Source organism: Gracilinanus agilis, chromosome 5 (assembly GCF_016433145.1).
Source record: "Gracilinanus agilis isolate LMUSP501 chromosome 5, AgileGrace, whole genome shotgun sequence".
Taxonomy (NCBI): domain Eukaryota; kingdom Metazoa; phylum Chordata; class Mammalia; order Didelphimorphia; family Didelphidae; genus Gracilinanus; species Gracilinanus agilis.
The window spans coordinates 136,172,626-136,191,817 of record NC_058134.1 but is presented as its reverse complement, the minus strand read 5'-3'; the positions used below and the strand labels follow the sequence as shown (position 1 = coordinate 136,191,817).

At 37.7% G+C, this 19,192-nt stretch overlaps 1 protein-coding gene across 1 annotated transcript; it reads left to right on the top strand.

Moving 5' to 3' along the window:
• The first annotated feature begins 209 nt into the window (after positions 1–209).
• LOC123249145 (phosphoglycerate mutase 1-like) lies at positions 210–1,025 on the top strand. Its single transcript, XM_044678135.1, has one exon. The coding sequence runs from the start codon at positions 261–263 to the stop codon at positions 1,023–1,025; it is 765 nt and encodes a 254-aa protein (XP_044534070.1). The 5' UTR covers positions 210–260.
• Positions 1,026–19,192: the final 18,167 nt, after the last annotated feature.

Genomic DNA, 19,192 nt, shown 5'->3' with positions numbered 1-19,192 from the left:
AAATAACTACAATTTTCTCAGATCATAATGTGATAAAAATTATAATTAACAAGGGTTCATGTAAAAGCAAATTTAAAATTAATTGGAAATTAAATAATCTAACTCTTAAAACTAGTGGTTCAGAAAAGAAATCATAGAAACAATTATGGACTTCATTAAAGAGAATGACAATAAGGAGACATCATATCAAAACCTATGGGAGGCTCGCCTGTCCCATCCCCTCCGTCTTCTGTACTCGCTGCGCCCATCCTCTGCCTGCCATGGCCGCCTACAAGCTCGTGCTGATCCGCCACGGAGAGAGCGCCTGGAACCTGGAGAACCGCTTCAGCGGCTGGTATGACGCGGACCTGAGCCCCGCGGGGCACCAAGAAGCCCAGCGTGGTGGCCAAGCACTGCGAGATGCTGGCTATGAATTTGATATCTGCTTCACCTCTGTCCAGAAGAGAGCAATTCGTACTCTTTGGATAGTACTAGATGCCATTGACCAGATGTGGTTGCCTGTAGTCAGGACCTGGCGGCTCAATGAACGGCATTATGGAGGTCTGACAGGCCTCAACAAAGCAGAGACGGCTGCTAAGCATGGTGAGGCCCAGGTCAAGATCTGGCGACGATCCTATGATATCCCACCACCTCCGATGGAGGCCAACCACCCCTTCTACAGCAACATCAACAAGGACCGGCGCTATGCAGATCTTACCGAGGATCAGTTGCCCTCCTGTGAGAGCCTGAAAGACACCATTGCCCGGGCTCTACCCTTCTGGAATGAGGAAATTGTCCCCCAGATCAAGGAAGGAAAACGAGTTCTGATTGCAGCCCATGGCAATAGCCTTCGAGGGATTGTCAAACATCTTGAGGGTCTGTCTGAAGAAGCAATAATGGAGCTAAACCTGCCCACTGGCATTCCTATCGTGTATGAGTTGGACAAGAATCTGAAACCCATCAAGCCCATGCAGTTCCTTGGGGATGAAGAGACCGTGCGTAAAGCCATGGAGGCCGTGGCAGCCCAAGACAAGGCCAAGAAGTGAAAAGCAGGCCACTAGCACATGCCAGCAGTAGCCAGTCCTTCCCTTTTCACTGTCCCCACCACATCTCTCCCCTGCCTGCTCCATACACTGACCATCGCCTTAGGGATCAACATATAGCTGCAGGTGGGGGACTGATGGTTCCTTCTCTCATTTCCTTACTATTTCAGACCAATTCCTTTCTCTCCTGTGGACTCTCCCCTCAACCACATTAGTCAAAATACCTGCTGGGTGGTTTGGCACAATAAGAACCTGGTTGGGAGTTAGGGATGGGGACATGGTAAGTGACCAATGTGGGGAGTTGAAAGAAGCAGCTGTTCCAGTTACTCCTATGAGCCAGTCCTGCCAGTAGGACAGCCCTCTCAGGGGCTGTTGCAGTAAGCTGTCTTTTAACAAATAATGAAAATCTAAATATTGATCATTTTTCCTCCCTAACCCAAGAAAAATGGATCTGGGAGGTTGAGATTATGTGCTAATGTTTACTTATATTTACTTTCACAAGAGACCTTTCTAGACTGGTTGTTTTTAGTGATTTTTTTTTTAATTGAACTGTCCCACATGGTAATCATCAGAGAACTCGAGCTGTACCAGAGTGCAGAGTTTTTGATTTCTAAAGGCTGGATGCGTATATCCCACTGTGCATTCTCTAGTCCCATCTCTATTCTGTGGCAGTGAAATGCCCCCAAGTCATGTCAAAATGTGTCTCCTGTATCCCACTGCCTTCTAGCCAAACAGACCTGCCACCAGGGTCCTCATCAGTTTTAGCATAAGTACTAACCCTGCCCACCCCCATTCCCCTCTTTTTTTTTTTTTTTTGTTGTTCATTATAATAAAGGAGTGATGTGCAATAAAAAAAAAAAACCTATGGGATACAGCTGAAGCAGTACTCAGGGGAAATTTTAAGTCTCTGAGTGCCTATAGCAAAAAAATTAAAAGGGAGGAGATCAATAAATTGGGCTTGCAACTTAAAAAATTAGAAAAAGAACAAATTAAAAATCCCCAGACAAAAATGAAATTGAAAATCCTAAAATTTAAAGGAGAAATTAATAAAATTGAAACTAAAAGAACTAGTGAAGTAATAAATAAGACTAGGAAAAAATAAATAAAATAGGTAAAGTACTGGTTAATCTAACAAAAAAAGAAGGAAAAAAGAGAATAAAATTAACACTATCAAAGATGAAAAGGGTGATCTCACCTATAATAAAGAGGAAATTAAAGTAATTATTAAAAACTATTTCACTCAATTATATGGCAATAAATATGATAATTTAGGTGAAATGGGTGAATATTTACAAAAATATGAATTGCCTAGATTAGCAAAAGAGGAAATAGAATACTTAAATAATCCCACCTTAGAAAAAGAAATTGAACAAGCCATTAAGGAACTTCCTAAGAAAAAAATCCCCAGGGTCAGATGGATTCACAAGTAGATTTTATATATCAAACAAATAAAGAGCAACTAATTCCAGTACTGTACAAATTATTTGACAATATAAGCAAAGAAGAAGTCTTATCAAATTATTTTTATGACACAAATATGGTGCTGATTCCAAAGCCATACAGACCAAAAACACAGAAAGAAAATCACAGACCAGTTTACTTAATGAACATAGATGCAAAAATCTTAAATAAAATACTAGCAAAAAGACTACAGCAAATTGTCACAAAGATTATCCGATATAGCCAGTTGAGATTTATACCAGGAATGCAAGGATGATTTAATAGGAAAACCATGCACATAACTGACCATATCAATAATCATACCAACAGAAATTACATGATTATCTCAATAGATGCAGAAAAAGCCTTTGGCAAAATACAACACCCATTCCTATTGAAAGCACTAGAAAGTATAGGAATAAAAGGGCACTCCTCAAAATAATAAAGGGTATATATTTAAAACCATTAGCAAGCATCATCTGCAATGGGCACAAGTTAGAAGCCTTCCCAATAAGATCAGGAATGAAGCAAGGCTGCCAATTATCACCTCTATTATTTAATATTGTATTAAAAATGCTAGCAATAGTAATTAGAGAAAAAAATTGAAGGGATCAAAGCAGGCAGTGAGGAAACTAAACTATAACTCTTTGAAGATGATATAATGGTATACTCAAAGAATCCTAGAAAATCAGCTAACAGACTAGTGGAGACAATGAACAACATTAGCGAAGTTTCAGGGTACAAGATAAACCCACATAAATCATCAGCATTCCTTTATATTTCCTATATTTCCAAAAAAAATTTAGCAGTAAGAGTTAGAAAGAGAAACTCCATTTAAAATCTCTCTAGACAATATAAAATATTTAGGAATTTATCTACCAAGACAAACACAGGAATTATATGAATACAATTACAAAACACTTTTCACACAATTAAAACTAGATCTAAATAATTGGAAAACATTAATTGCTCATGAGTAGGATGAGCTAACATAATAAAAATGACAATCCTACCCAAAATAATCTACTGTAGTGCAAAGGATGCATATTAACCCTGAAAAGCCTTACTGCAGAATTTCTGACAGTTGAAAAGGGTTTAGAACCCTGACTAGTGGCAGTTGATCCTGGAGACTCGATGAGAGTAGGAGGGTCAACTGAGCTCTGTCTTTGGACTGAAACCCTGGCCTTTATTCTGCAGCTTTTCTCTTAAGATTTGTTAACTTAGCTATTTCCTTTGGATTTCCCTGACCTTCCCTTTCCCAATCATCATTTTCCCTTCCTAAATTTCTGTGGGTTTTTGAAAGGAGGTTGGATCTGGGTGGTAGCTTTCAAACTTTGTAGATTTAGTTTCCCTGTAGTCAAGTAGGGCTTCCCTTAATACAAATTATCTCTTGAATCAATGTATCCAACTTTCCTACCCCTTTTAGGCAACAAACCTCTCGGGGCTGAGTTAGGCAGGTCCTTCTCAGTCTCACATTCTGTCTCCCTCCCCCACCTGAAGTTTTCCCTAGACAGCTGTTAGAGTTACTTTGTATCCCTCTGTCCTTTACAATCAACCCTGAAACTCGATAAACCCCATTTGTCACTTAATCAAACCTTTGGCTAATTAGTTAGTTGATTGATAAGAGAGGGAGAAGGGGAGAAAGGAAAAATATTCTCTCTGGGTCCTGAGGGAGTTGGAGGCATTCATTTTGAGAGGGGCAATCCCTATACCTCCTCTGGACTCTTCCTTTGTGAACCTGAGAAACTGACTAGAAAGCCCTCTAGTCAGTTTCAAGCCATTTCTGGCTGGCCCTAACCTTTGTCTGTAGAAGTGCCCTTCCTACCTGAAGGGCTCAGTCTGTTTCCCTTCAGTGTTTTTGTCTCAAACCTGTGTACCCAGTCTGTGTTTCCCTGCTACAGCTGCCTGCCCAAAATACCTCATCCTCTCCCTTTGTTCCACTATTGTATCCTCCTTATCCACTTTACTGCTTTAGGGATCCACAAACCCCTATCCACAGTGCCTTATCCCCATTAAACTTTACCTGATTTATCCCTTTATTAACTCCAGGCTATATCTCCTATTACAACCACTTTATTACCCTATTGCTTAATTCCCCTATTACACTACTTAATCAGTGACATAAACTACCAAAAAACTTTTTTACAGAATTAAAAAAATTATAACAAAGTTTATCTGAAAGAACAAGAGATCAAAAATATCAAGAGAAATAATGAAAAAAAAAGGTGAAGTATGGAGGCCTAGCAATACCAGATCTTAAACTCTACCATAAAGCAGTGGTCATTAAAACAATGTGGTACTCTCCAAGACACAGAAGGGTAGACCAATGGAATAGACTAGGGGTAAATGACCTCAGCAAGGTAGTGTTCAATAAACACAAAGAACCCAGCTTTTGGGACAAGGACTCTGATGAAAACTGCTAGGAACATTGGAAAACAATATGAGAAAATTAGATTTAGATCAATATCTTACACCCTATATCAAGATAAATTAAAAATAGGTAAAAGACAAATATAAAGAGTGAAATCATAAATAAAATAGGTGAACATAAAATAGTAAAACTGTCAGATCTATGGGAATGGAAGGAATTTAAGACTAAACAAGAGACAGAGAACATTACAAAATATAAAATGAATGACTTTGATTATATGAAATCAAAAAAATTTAAAACCAGTATAACCAAAATTAGAAGGAAAGCAATAAACTGGGAGAACATTTTTATAACAAAACTCTCTTACAAAGGTTTAATTTCCCAAATATGTAAGGAACTAATTCAAATTTACAAAAAATCAAGCCATTCCCCAATCAACAAATGGTCAAGGGACATGAATAGATAGTTTTCACATGATGAAATCAAAACTATCAAAACTAGCACATGAAAAAGTGTTCTAAATCCCTGTTTATTAGAGAAATGCAAATTAAAACAACTTTGAGGTACTACCTTACACCTAGCAGACAGGCCAATATGATATCAAAGGAAAATAATAAATGATGGCAGGGATGTGGCAAAAGTGGGACACTAATACACTGCTGGTGGAGTTGCGAATTGGTCCAACCATTCTGGAGGCAGTTTGGAATTATGTGCATAGGGCTTTAAAAGAATGCTGACACTTTGACCAAGCCATACTACTACTGGGTTTGCACCCCAAAGGGTTAATAGGGGAAAATGCTTGTACAAAAATATTTATAGTTGTGCTCTTTATGATGGCAAATTGGAAAATGAGGGGGTATCCATTGATTGGAGAAAGGCTAAACAAATTGTGATATCTGGTGGTGATGGAATATTATTGTGCTGAAAGAATAATGAACTAGAGGAATTCCATGTGAACTGGAAAGACCTCCATGAAGTGATGCAGAGGAAAAGGAGCAGAACCAGGAGAACACTGTACTCAGGGACTGATACATTATGGCCCAATAGAATGTAATAGACTTTTCTACTAGCAGTAATGCTAGTAGAATGACCCAGGACAATTGAGAGAAACTCATGAGAAAGAATGCTATCCACATTAAAAGAAAGAACTCTGGGAACACCCTTTTTATCTTTGAAACTGTTAATTTGATTTTTCTTCTTTCTTTTTTATTAGATTGACTAGTACTTTATTTAAAATTTTTTTTCAAAGTACCAGCTCCTAATCTTATTTCTTAGTTCAATAGTTCTTTTACTTTCAATTTTATTAATTTCTCCTTTAATTTTTAGGAAACTGAATAATCTAATTCTTCAAAACTGGTGAGTCAAGGAAGAAATCATAGAAATAATCACAGACTTCATTAAAAAGAATGACAATGAGAAGACATCATATCAAAACCTATAGGGGGCAGCTGGGTAGCTCAGTGGATTGAGAGCCAGGCCTAGAGACAGGAGGTCCTAGGTTCGGATCCGGCCTCAGACACTTCCCAGCTGTGTGACCCTGGGCAAGTCACTTGAACCCCATTGCCTACCCTTACCAATCTTCCACCTATAAGTCAATACACAGAAGTTAAGGGTTTAAAATTAAAAAAAAAAAAACCTATAGGATATAGTCAAAGCAGTACTCAAGGGAAAATAATATTGCTGAGTGCCTATAGCAACAAAATTGAGAGAGGAGATCAATGAATTGGGCTTGAAACTTAAAAAACTTAAAAAAGAACAAATTAAAAATTATCAGATAAAAACTAAATTTGGAAATCTTACCTTTTTTAATCAGATCAGTTTCTACTTTAGCTCTATCTAGTATCATGATTGCTACTCCTGCATGTTTTCTACTTTAGATGATGTGTAATAAATTCTGGTCTAGCCTTTTACCTTGAATCTGTGTGTCACCCTGACTCAAATGTGTTTCTTGTAAATAACATATAGTAGGATTCTGATTTTTAATCCACTCTGCTATCCACTTCCATTTTATGAGTGAGTTCATCTTATTGACATTCAGAGTTATGATTAGTAATTGGTATTGCCCTCCATCATATTATCCCCTTTACATCCTACTCTATTCCCTTTTGCTCTGTTCCTCCTCACCAACATTTTGCTTTTTGTTACCCCCCTGCTTCCCTCTCCCATCAAATACCTCCCCCTTCCTAATTGGGAGTCCAGCTTCCATTGGTCCAGGGATTTCTTGGAGGAGAACAGTGTCAGCGAGAGAATAAAGGAAAATGAGAAACAGAACACTTTTACCTGTTGCCAGGTAAAGCAAAAAATATGCTCTGCTCAGATTCAAGTAAAGTTGATTTTTACACACCTTAGGATTACACACATGGTTGGCATGGAAATTCATTTTAAACATACATCTTTTCTTGGAGATAATGAATAAGTAATACATTAGCTTTGTTACTAACAACTTTTCATTCTCCAGTAACTTTCAATATTTTTCAAAGATATGTTTGACATGTTTCCTAGACTGGGATGTACCAGTCCTTTCATGGAACAACTTCTCTATTTTTCATCCATTGTCCTCCAAACATACCAAAACCAGGGAGGCTTGTCGTTTCTTAGTTTCCCATTATGTAAGCTTCTGTGTATGGGAATGGAAAAAAATCTAAGTACAGTTTTGTTGGATTTTTTAAATGTTTAGCATTAACTCATTATTTACTGGGTTGTTATGAAGTGACTTTTAGGGGAATATGTATTATACATGTAAGGGTAGGGTTTTCCTCAGGGACTATAGAGGCCCTAGGCATCTTTCAGCTATTCTTCTGTATCTCCCTGGGGTTAAATAGCATTATTGATCATTATAATTTAAATAATAGAGTGTGTTAGTAAGAGAGGGATCACATGAGGGAATCTGAGTGGGTGTTTCCATCCTCCCTGAGGCTGCTTTTGCAGTCCCAGGATCCCACCTATAACCTTGTCAGACAGGGTGGCTTTGATGGCTTCTGACACATTCTCTTGACTTATTCCCCTTCTATTTCTCTGTAGGATATCACTTCAAGTGATTAATAATAATTCTTATAAATATAATACTTGGAGTTATTGATATTAATTTAAATCTTGCATTTTTGGTGAGCTAGCAAGGGATAAAATCCTTGATCTTCTTTTAAGATAGCCTTTGAGTAAAGACAGGGAGTAGATTATTTTGAGAAAACTGTGTTTTTTGCCTGCCCTGACCCTTTTTGCCCTCCCCCTCAGGGGAACTCTCTTCATGGTCTTCCTGGTGCAGGAGACCCAAAGTGGCATCTCTGCCTGCCTGCTTTGGTTTGTGGGACTTTACCTGGAGGTACTTGCTAAACCTGAAGTCCACCTGCTGCTTCTCTTGAGTACACTGGCTGGGGGTTCTTGTGAGCTGTTTTCCTTCAATGAGGATGAGATATAAACCCTCTTTTTCCTTACATTGCTAACAGCTGAGTGCTTGCTGCTGCCTTGGAAGCCCAGGTGTTTCTCTTAGGCAACAATTAGCCTCCTAAATGCTTTTATCTAAGGAGATGTTTCCAACCTCTTAACTCCCTGTCCACATAACTGGGGAGAGCAATCAAGGGGAGCAGCAGTCAGCTGCCTGTGTGGCAGTGGAAGCAAGCAGCATCCTTGTTTTTTACCCCTGTAGGGAGGGGAAGGAAGGTTACTCTTCTAAACCTCTTAGCTAATTCCTGAAGTTTTTCTTTTACCTTCAAGACAGTGTGGGCTTTTTTTTTTTTGCCTGAAATAGAAAAACTCTTGCCTTTTCTTGTTTCACTTTCTAAATCCAGTTTTGGGCCAAGGCTTTTCCCTCTGCCCTCCATTCAAAGGCTGATTGGGGCATGTCTCCAAACCACTAACCTTGTGAGGTTTTTACTCCTACCCAGTACACAGTAAAGTAGTACCACCTATGGACAGGAAGTAGAATTGCAAGAATGGCTCAGTTTCCTGCCTATCTCAAACAGCTCCAGTTCCTAGGAACCATTATGAACTGGCACAGCTAACAGTTTTAGGATGTCTTTTCTTACTGTAAGAGGGAGATTTTAGGTATTTATAGATATATATTTAAAATGTGGTCACCAGGAATCAACAATTCAGATTGATTCCATAATTAAAATAGACCCAAATCAGGATTGGGTTTAAGGTAGTTTTTTTACAATTAGGAAGGTAAGAGATAGGGAAATAGAGAGAGGGAGAGGCTAGTCCAGGCCTGGAGAGGCCTTGATGGAGAGAGAAGGTTAAAAGGCCAATTAAACTAGGCTACAAGCCACAAGACCTTAGAAATCAGAGAGGCTATAAGCCTACTTAAGGCAGAGTTTGGAAATGCCAAGGTAGGCCAAGGAAGTCAGCCTAACTTGCCCACGTGACAATTCAGAGTAGAAGCAGTCTGAGGTCTCAGCCGAGCACCTTCAGCACCAAGTCCAAAGCCAGAACTCCTTCACCAGCTTGTAACCCATATATTTAAAGAGATAGTGTCTCTTGTCATTTCCTGTGGGCCCACCTCTAATTCAAGTGGACCAATGGCTGCCTCTACACTGATTTGGACTGCCCAAAGGGCAGTCCCTTGTTCTTGATTTGATACTTATTGTCACGTGTGATTAAATTATCTCCCCTCCCCTGCTGAGGGAGGTGGGGATGATATAATCTAGATGCCTAGCGTAAGTAGATTTTTGATTATGAATGGGCTAGAACTAATTCCATTTACACATTAATACCTTCCTGGTATAAACTGTGAATCAGACTTTCTTTGTCTAGCATCAGTAACTTTTAATTTAATCATCCCAAAACTGAAAACACCCCTACTTAACACTTTGTTAGCCAACAAGTAAGAGAATTCACAAGTCACTTAAAGAGTTAACACCCTCAGAAACTCAATCAGTCAGGAACTTGTGATAACTTTGAATAAGAGTTTACACTTTCAGAGGATGAGAGGTGTGAATCCCACAGACATTACCCAATACCACCCCCAGCAGTGCTAGGCAATTGAGAAGCTGTGATTAGGCCCTATGAAGAGGGGAAGGGAAAAGAAGTCACTATAAAAGCCCTGAACTTCTTTGACTGGAGAGAGTCTTCTACAAGCAGTCTTCTGGACTTCGGTAGTTGTCTTTGACTAGTGACCTGCCTCTTGGAGGTAACTTGGGACTTGGATTGCCTCTTGGGTTAGTGAGTAGCTGTCCTTTCTTTCCTTGTGTCTGGAGAGAGATTAGTTTTGGAAAGATCTTCCCTTCTTGGAGGAGGCAGTGTGGGTGGAACTCTGGGTCTTCTGGTTGAGGGTTAACAAGCCCTGTAGGGCTGAGCACTGGAGCAATATTTAGTGTGATAGGGTAGACATCTTCTCTACCCTCTTTTTGTATTTTTCTACTTTCACTCTTTCCACCCTTTTTGTAAACAAAAACAATTAAAAGTCATTTTGACTTTGAGCTGTAATACTTTAAATTCAGCAACCACAATATTAATTTAGAATTCTCACATTAGTCAAATCTTTATTTAAATTCCTTACACAAGGAGTATTTGTACCTATTAAATACATTGAAATTTATCCATTCCTCCTCAAGAAAAAACAACTGAAATATATCTTGAGTAACCTCAAGATGCAGAAGGAAATTCTACCCAGTCTCTGCAACACATCCAATATGGTGTTTTTCCACACTAAGCTCAGTATGGAAATCCCTCTCACTATGGAGAATCCCAGAAGTGTGACCAAAGGAATCTAGATGGATGATGATACTTGGGCGGAGAAGAAACCTTAAAGAGTCTGGAGGTGAATTTTAAGCCTTTATAGACTCCATTGCCTTATTGATGTTAACAGTTTCAGTTTGTTCCCCTCCAAATAGTGAAGAAGTCTCTGTAATGCAGTTATCAGAATTGGAGTAAAGGACTCTTGAATTGATTGCTCACATGTAAAACCTTATATTAACACTGAGTGCCTGTATCCTGTCATACTTATTGTATTTGCTGATTGTTTGCTTTAAAATTGAATTTTGTTTTTAAGTTCACATATTAATCTAATCCTTTCTATTACATTATATCATTTTTATCTACCGTGTTTTGGCCATTAGCTATAGAAAGCCATAAACAGTTTGATCTGTAAATCCTATCAGATCCAACTATAACTGATGATTATAACTAATTGATGACTCCTTTCATTAGTAAAAGTTTTCCTGTTTAATAAATCATTTTAATTTAAAGAAAAGGGGGAAATAGGTGAGAAGCCAATAAGAGAATAGATACAAATCTGAGACTCCTCTTTTGACTCCTTTTGTGATCCTTGTGATTTCTTGTTGAAAAGTATTGTGGCCTTATTGAAAAGCTTTAAGTTCCTAGCAAACCTGAATTTAAGAGGTTAACACTCTTCCCCTTTGGCCAGGAATGCAGCTGCCTGGTACAGCTTAGGCCAAAACCTTAGCAGGGGCAATTCAACCTTGAGAAAAATATTCCCCAACTTGGCTTTCTGATAAGAACCCAGTCAAAATTCAGCCTTGGCCTTATTCTATTCTGAAGCCAATGAGACATTTTGTGTTTTGATATAACATAATTTGTACCTTTTGTGCATATGCAAAGTTTTCGGCATGGTTCTTTTGTATGAAATGAGTCTTGAAATATATATAATAAAGTCCATGCTCCTGGAGAGAGAGCTGGAAGCATGAGCTAAAAAATCTTCAGTGTCCATTACTTCCTAATCAACTAAACTGTCTTTATCAGATTATCTGAGATGATAAAGAGATCTTGAGAATTAGCTTCATGTTCTGTTACATTGTCTTTATTTGTACCCTTCCCCTATGACTGGACTGGAGAAAATGCCATTTTAAAAGTCCACAAACAACTTGAACAAATCCTTTTCCATGGTAAAACCATAGGTCTTTATGGATGCTGGGTTTGTCACCAAATCCATCAAGGTCACATGTTACCTTAATGACCTTTTATTACTTTTTACCTTTGTTAATTGTCACATAGATGATGGATGGACTTCATCAAACCAGTTACAACCTGTAAACAATCTTAGAAGGATTTAATGAGCTAAAAATCTCAATTGATTTTAATGGGTCTTCAGAAGTGATTTTCATATATCCAGTAAGTAGCACCACTACCTCTGACTGATCATTTGCCTACCTTTGAGTTGTTTTTTAACAAGAGGTAAGGATTCACTTAGTAGTTGAAGTGAAGCTCAATAGCACTATTGTATTCCCCACCTCCGCATTTATAAAAATGTAAAGGATGAGACATCAGAAGTGATTTTCACTATTGTATTCCTTGCCTCCACATTGCAATGGATGGAACATACATGTGACTTTTATGACTGTTACAGTCTCTTACCAGAAGAGGGAATTTTCCCAAGGGGCTTGGTTACCTTATGATGAGTTACAATGTTATCTGGGATGGGGGAGGATTTCCCAAGGGGCTTAGTTACCCCTGGACAGTTTAAAATTTTTTTTTCCCTTAGAAAGTGCAATATTATATATGCCTCTAGTTAAAGATCTCTAAAGATATAAGTTGGTTATATGTAATGATTCATTGGGGAAACATGGCATGTAAATCTGGGAGATTTCCACATGTCTTTTCCCAATGGAATTACAGGATATATTTGTGTGGATAGAATTTGCTATGCAGGACTCTTACCCAGCATTCCATTTACATGCTCACACTGAATTGTGAACACTCAAATTCAGCTATGGAGAATAGGGGGGAGAGCTTGGCAGAAAAGTTTACTCATGTGGCCATACTTAAGCTTTGTACTTCTATTTTTTTATTTCTTCTACTTCAAGTGATTACAAATAAATCTTATAAAATATAATACTTGAAATTTTTGATATTAATTTAAATCTTACATTTTAAAAATATTTATAGCAACACTTTGTGGTGGCAAAGAACTGGAAATTGAAGGGATGCCCATCAATTGGAAAATAGCTAAATGAGTTGTAGCATATGATTGTGGTGGAGTATTACTTAGAGGTAAGAAATGACAAAGAGGTTAATTCTGGAAAACAAAACCCTGGGACATCAAAACAAGCAGAACTAAGAGAACATTATAAACAGCAACAGAAATATTCTTTGAAGAATGACTTGTGTATGTCTGCCTCCAGGGCATGAACTGACAAATAGAAATAAGACATAGTAATATATGTGTGTGTGTGTATTTGTGTTAAATGATGCATTCTCTAAATTGAGGGTGAGGAAGAAGAGAGTTAACTGAATATTTTAATATTTTATATCTTGGACACAAACAAACTACAAAATGTTTCAGTGGAAAATATTAAACATCATCCAACAGATCAATCAGATACTTGGGTTCATGTTTTCTTTTTAAAAAAATTTTTATTCCTTTTTATTTAATTTCTTAATACATTACCCCCCTTCCATTACAGCGAATCCTTTATAAATCTACAAGCATTTATTTATGTCAGGCACTGTGTTAAGCACTGGCAATACTAACAAAAGTAAATGACAGTCCCCTGTTCTCAGATAATCAAATCAAACAAAATTTGACAAATTTGACAACTTGTGCAACATTCCACCTTCTATTGAGGGGAGGATATTTTGTTTGATCATCTATTCTGTATGATGGAGACTGGTCATTATAATGAGTCAGAGACAAGCTCTTGGAGTTATACTTTTTTTGGCACTGAAGCTTATTTTTTATTTTTTTTAATCAGGTATTTTTTTTATTTTTTAGAAAAAAAATTTGTCCATGGTTACATGATTCATGTTTTTACTCTCTACCCCCACAACCCCCCACCTGCCATAGCCTACACTCATTTCCACTGGTTTCTTCATCTTTCATCAATCAAGACGTATTTCCATATTATTGATAATTGCACTACGGTGATCATTAAGAGTCTACATCCCAAATCATGTCTGCATCAATCCATGTGTTCAAGCAGTTGTTTTTCTTCTGTGTTTCCACTCCTGTAGTTCTTCCTCTGAATGTGGGTAGCGTTCTTTTCCATAAATCCCTCAGAACTGTCCTGGGTCATTGCATTGCTGCTAGTACAGAATTCCATTACATTCAATTTTACCACAGTGTATTAGTCTCTGTGTATAATGTTCTCCTGGCTCTGCTCCTTTCACTCTGCATCCATTCCTGGAGGCCATTCCAGTTTACATGGAATTCCTCCAGTTTATTATTCCTTTGAGTACAATAGTATTCCATCACCAACAGATACCACAATTTGTTCAGCCATTCCCCAATTGAAGGACATACCCTTGTTTTCCAGGTTTTTGCCACCACAAAGAGTGTGGCTATAAATATTTTTGTACATGACTTTTTCCCTATGATCCCTTTGGGGTACAAACCCAGCAATGGTATGGCTGGATCAAAGGACAGGCAATCTTTTAGCGCTCTTTGGGCATAATTCCAAATTGCTATTGTAAAGTAACTACAATTGCCTCCAAAATATGTGCAGTTTGTCCTACCTGCCAGGCCTTTAATCAACATCCTTTTTGAGGAAAAGTCCTTGGTGGACATCCTCTAGCTTATACACTGTTTGAAAATTTACAAATTGATTTTATCTCTATGCCAAAAGCTGGACAGTATAAATTTTGTCTGGTCATAGTCAATCATTAGCTGACCAGGTGGCCTGAAACATTCCCTACTGCTCAGGCAACAGCAGTTTTTGTTGCCAAAGTCATTTTGAAAGAGATTATTCCTCATTTTGACCTGCCGGACACATATTGATTCTGATAAAGGAACTCATTTTACTGACTCAGTCTTATCATTAATTTATTCATGTTTGGGGATGACTCTTAAATTTCATACACCACATCATCCCCAGAGCTCTGGCCAAGATGAAAGGATGAATAAAGAACTTAAAACTATGATTGGCAAATTGTGCACAGAGACTCATTTAAAATGGCCCAAAATTCTACCTCTGGCCCTATTTTATCTCAGAAGCAGATCCAGAGGTGATTTACACATCTCACCATTTGAGATGCTATTTGGATATCCACCTATTCAGGCACAACCATTTACCCCTGCCTATACTTCATTGTTAGGAGGGGATACAACCATTGCTACTTATATCAGACAATTACAAACAAAATTATAAGAACTACATGACTCTGGAGCTGCTGTTCAAGCAGGCCCCTTAGACTTCTCACTTCATGATTTGAACCCAAGTGATAGTGTGTACATAAAGAATTTTGAATATACTGAGTCAACTGAACCTGCTTATGATGGACCATTCCAGGTGTTATTAACTACATCAAAAGCCATTAAAATTAGAGAAAGGGACTCATGGATTCTTTGCAGTCATGTGAAATGAGTACCTTCTTTTGATAATGAATAATTCTCTGTACTAATAATAATTGCCTGTACCTATTATATTTGATGATTGATTGTATTTCACTATTGTGATAAGAATGCCCTATTGCTGGATTTTCACTATTTTGTTGCACTTTATTTGATTTATCCTTGTACTTGAATGATACATATACTACCTCACAACAGAATATCTGTATTAGTGACCTCTATTGACCTGATATTGACCTGATGTGCCTTTCAAAACATTTTGCGTGTTTTGTCATTCCTTTTGTATTTTCTTGAATGTATTATTGCTTTATATACCTCATTTGCACTCAAACTGTGGATCATGGCATAGTTAAAGAGGAAATGAATCTTATTTTTGGAGATTAAGCTCAAAATTTACCTCTATTATTGTGAAACTACACATTTTTAATGTTTTAGTTTTTTTCTTTTTTCTTCCTACATATACAATACAGTATTTGACTTTTTTCCTTTTCTCTCATTTTTTTTCTATTTTTACATTTGAAACATGTCACTAGCATTAAATAGATTTTTGACTGTTTTGATTTTTGCAATAAAAATAAGCTAAAATGTCCATTTCCCTAGCATATAAATGCATACCCCATAAGCTTTAGACTGTGGAAACCTGCCACTGGTTATTAAATTATTATGAGAATTTTGCTTGATGAATATGTCTAATCCAAGGAGAATCAGACCACAAAGGAGCACAGAAGTTGACCTGTGAAGTGCCAAATGAGCAAAACAAGAAAAAGAGACCCAACCAATTCTACAGGGATTGATGGCATTCTATGCAAAGAGTGCAAAAACTTGATCGTGTATGAGACTCAAGGTTGCAATGCTTAACATATGTTAAAACATACGACTTCCTTGTACTACACTCTATATTGTGTAAATAGAATTAGCCAGATCCCATTAATAGTCAAAAATCTACTCAACCCAGGCGTGCTAATGATGTCACTCCCACCTCCCTTAGTGGGGAGGGGAGACGAGTTACCCACACGTGACAATAAGTAACAAATCAAGAATAAGGGACTGTCCTTTGGGCAGTCCAAATCAATGTAGAAACTGCCATTTGTCCATTTGAATTAGAGGTGGACCACAGGAAGTGATGAAAGACATGATCTCTTTAAGTAAGTGAGTGAACTTCCTGTGGGGGCAGTTGCCGTCTGGAACTGGAGGAAGAAGCATCTCCTGAGACCACAGACAGCTTACACTCTGTATTGTCACGTGGGTAAGTTAGGCTGGCTTCCTTGGCCTAGCTGGGCCAATTTTAAACTCTGCCTATCTGGCTGTTGGGCCCTGTGGCTTACAGCTTCATTTATTTAGACTTCTAACCTCCCTTTTCTCTTTATCCCTACTTTACCTACCAGATTGTAAATAAACTCCTCAACCCGATGCTGACTTGGGTCTGATTTAATTATGGAATCAACCTGAATTGTTGATTCCTGGCGGCCACATATTTTTAATATATAGCTATAATAACTAAATTTTAATTCTTACAATATCAAATACTCAATATCAATTGTTCTGGCTCCATTATCTCTGAAAGTGAAGAAAAGGATCAAACCAGGAAATGCTATTTCCCATTTGTTTCAAGATCTAATCTCTTTTTCTATTTCTTTCATGATGTGAGAACTTACTGTAGTCCAGGCTGCTAAAATGGGTTAGTGAGTGATTATTGTTGCAAAGCTTATGGGACATAGATTGCTACAAGAACCTGTTGTGATTTGTGATTTTTTTTTCTTTTTCCTAGACTTTTTCTTTCTTCACATTTTTAAAATATTCTATGTTTCCCTCAGAGGTTCTTTTTCTTTTTTTTTTTTATTCTTTGGACTCTTTGATGTTTTTGATAATTGATTCATATACCTTATGACTTGACCATGTATTCCTGTGTGATTCCTATGTGTATCCCTGTATCCTCTTCAGGGGAGGATGCATAGTTATTCTCCTCAGGGGGGACTATGCTATTACTGTGAATTTGGACTTGAATTGACCCTAATTTAGAACAGCAATGCACTTAACATTGGTTTTTTTCTTTCTCCCTTTTATTTCTCTTTTATCTCCAAATTATTGTAAATTTTAATTTGATTATGTTTTCATTATCCATTGGGGGACTAGTCTCCCAAAGGATCACAGCGGGGAATATAAAGGTAGAAGATCTTGAACTCCTGAAACTATATTACCCAAACTCCCTTTTGGTATTACCCACAATTCCTTTTGCCTTGCGTATATGTGCGTGGGTTTCATAGTCTGTATTTAATTTGGGTTGGCTCTGCCTCTCTCTCTCTCTCTCTGGCACATGATTGGTGTGGTGAGCGGTGCTGGTCGGGGTGAGCCTCTTTGGGACAAGTGGGTAAATTTCCCCATGTTTCTCTAGCTCTCTAATTTAATATTAACAAATCCTTATAAAATATCATACTTCGGAGGCATTGAATATTATTTTTAAAATCTACACTATCCCGAATGGTTCAATCAATTTACAACTCCACCAGCAGTGTATTAATGTCTCAATTTTGCCACATCCCCTCCAACATTCATTACTCTCCCCTCCTGTCATTTTAGCCAATCCTGTTGCATAAAAAACACCTTTTTGGACTTGTGTATCTATTATTCTGGTTATTATATCATTGTTGTTTCCTAGGCTATACTCATCTTAATGCTGCCACAACCTTGATCTTTTTGATTTCACTGACCTTGGCCCAATTGTTGGCTTCCCTAAGTTGCTTCTTGTTAGAAGTGTCACACTCTAGTTGTGGTGGTGAAACACTAAGGATGCTTCAGGTATATTTCAGATGAAACGACTACACCCAACTCCAATATAACAGTGTCTCAGAAATAAGTAAATTAATGAATAAACTATGGCTCATATTTCACAGTTCTTCTATCTACTTATTCCTGGATTAAATTATGGATAAATGCTAAATGACTGCAACTTAACTTTATTTTGAATGATCCCTCTTCCTTCAGATACTCAAGGATATGTTTGATAATCCTTATGGTAAGAATGACATCCACCTAAGTAAGTTTCAAGATTTAATGATAACAGACTTAGGGAAAGGGGAACAGGAACTGAAGAAAAGAGGTATAAAGGGAATCCTTGGCTAAAACTACAGATGATCAGGTGATATCAACTTGAAGGTAATCAGGGTTTGAGATTAACAATTGAAGAGGTTTATCTTTCTCAGTTGTAATGTGGCCAAGCTGCTTTAACCTGAATCAGGTTGTTTGATGGTATTGATGTTGCTTCTTCTTAGATGACTAATTAATTAGGATGTATAGTATAGATTTACACAGGATTGGAAACTAAGGTATTGATCAGTATTGGCTGCTGTTATCCTAAATTGATTTTTGGCCTACCCAACCAACCAAAACCTCCCACCAAAGCCCTTCTCCAAGTTGAGAGAGCATTTGGTCCAAAAATCCTGCTATTTATAGTCTTTCCAGCAACTGACTTTAGCCCTCGCTGGCTCATGGCAAGCTTGGATGATTCTAAGTTCCAAACTGCTAAATGTCAATCATTCTGCTCTCCATTTTGCATAACTCTCAATAATGTTATCTTCATCATCTGCAGCCTTGTCTTTGTCTGCTGCATGGACATAGGTCACCTTTCTCTTTAAATTGTCTAGTGTCATCAACTCCCAGTCTGGGCAATATTCTCTAAAATACTTCTTAACCGCAGCTACAGAGTTGTTCATGAATATGCACCTTATATGGACAATGGTGTCTTCTGCCATAGTGTCAAGTCCTAACTGGGTTAGAGCTGTGTCTAAAATATGGTCAAGGAATCTGGCAGGTGTTTCTTCTGGCCCTGTTTTGTCTTGTCAAATTTTCCCCAAGCATTGGGCCTATAGGAATGCCTCAATAACCTGAAAAACTGACTTGTGTGCCTGCTTTAATAGTCTATAATAGTTTAAGTCCATTTTCTCATAGTCCTGTGGCCACGGTGTCATTCTTGAACTAGTTCTGGTTTCTTCTAGGAATTGGTTAGATTCCCTCTTCATAAATAATTCCTCTAAAAGGAAGTGGAAGTCCAAAAAATCTGGATTGTACATCTTAATTGCTTTCCTCAGCTCTCTTATGAACTTTGTTGGCTCATTGAAGAAA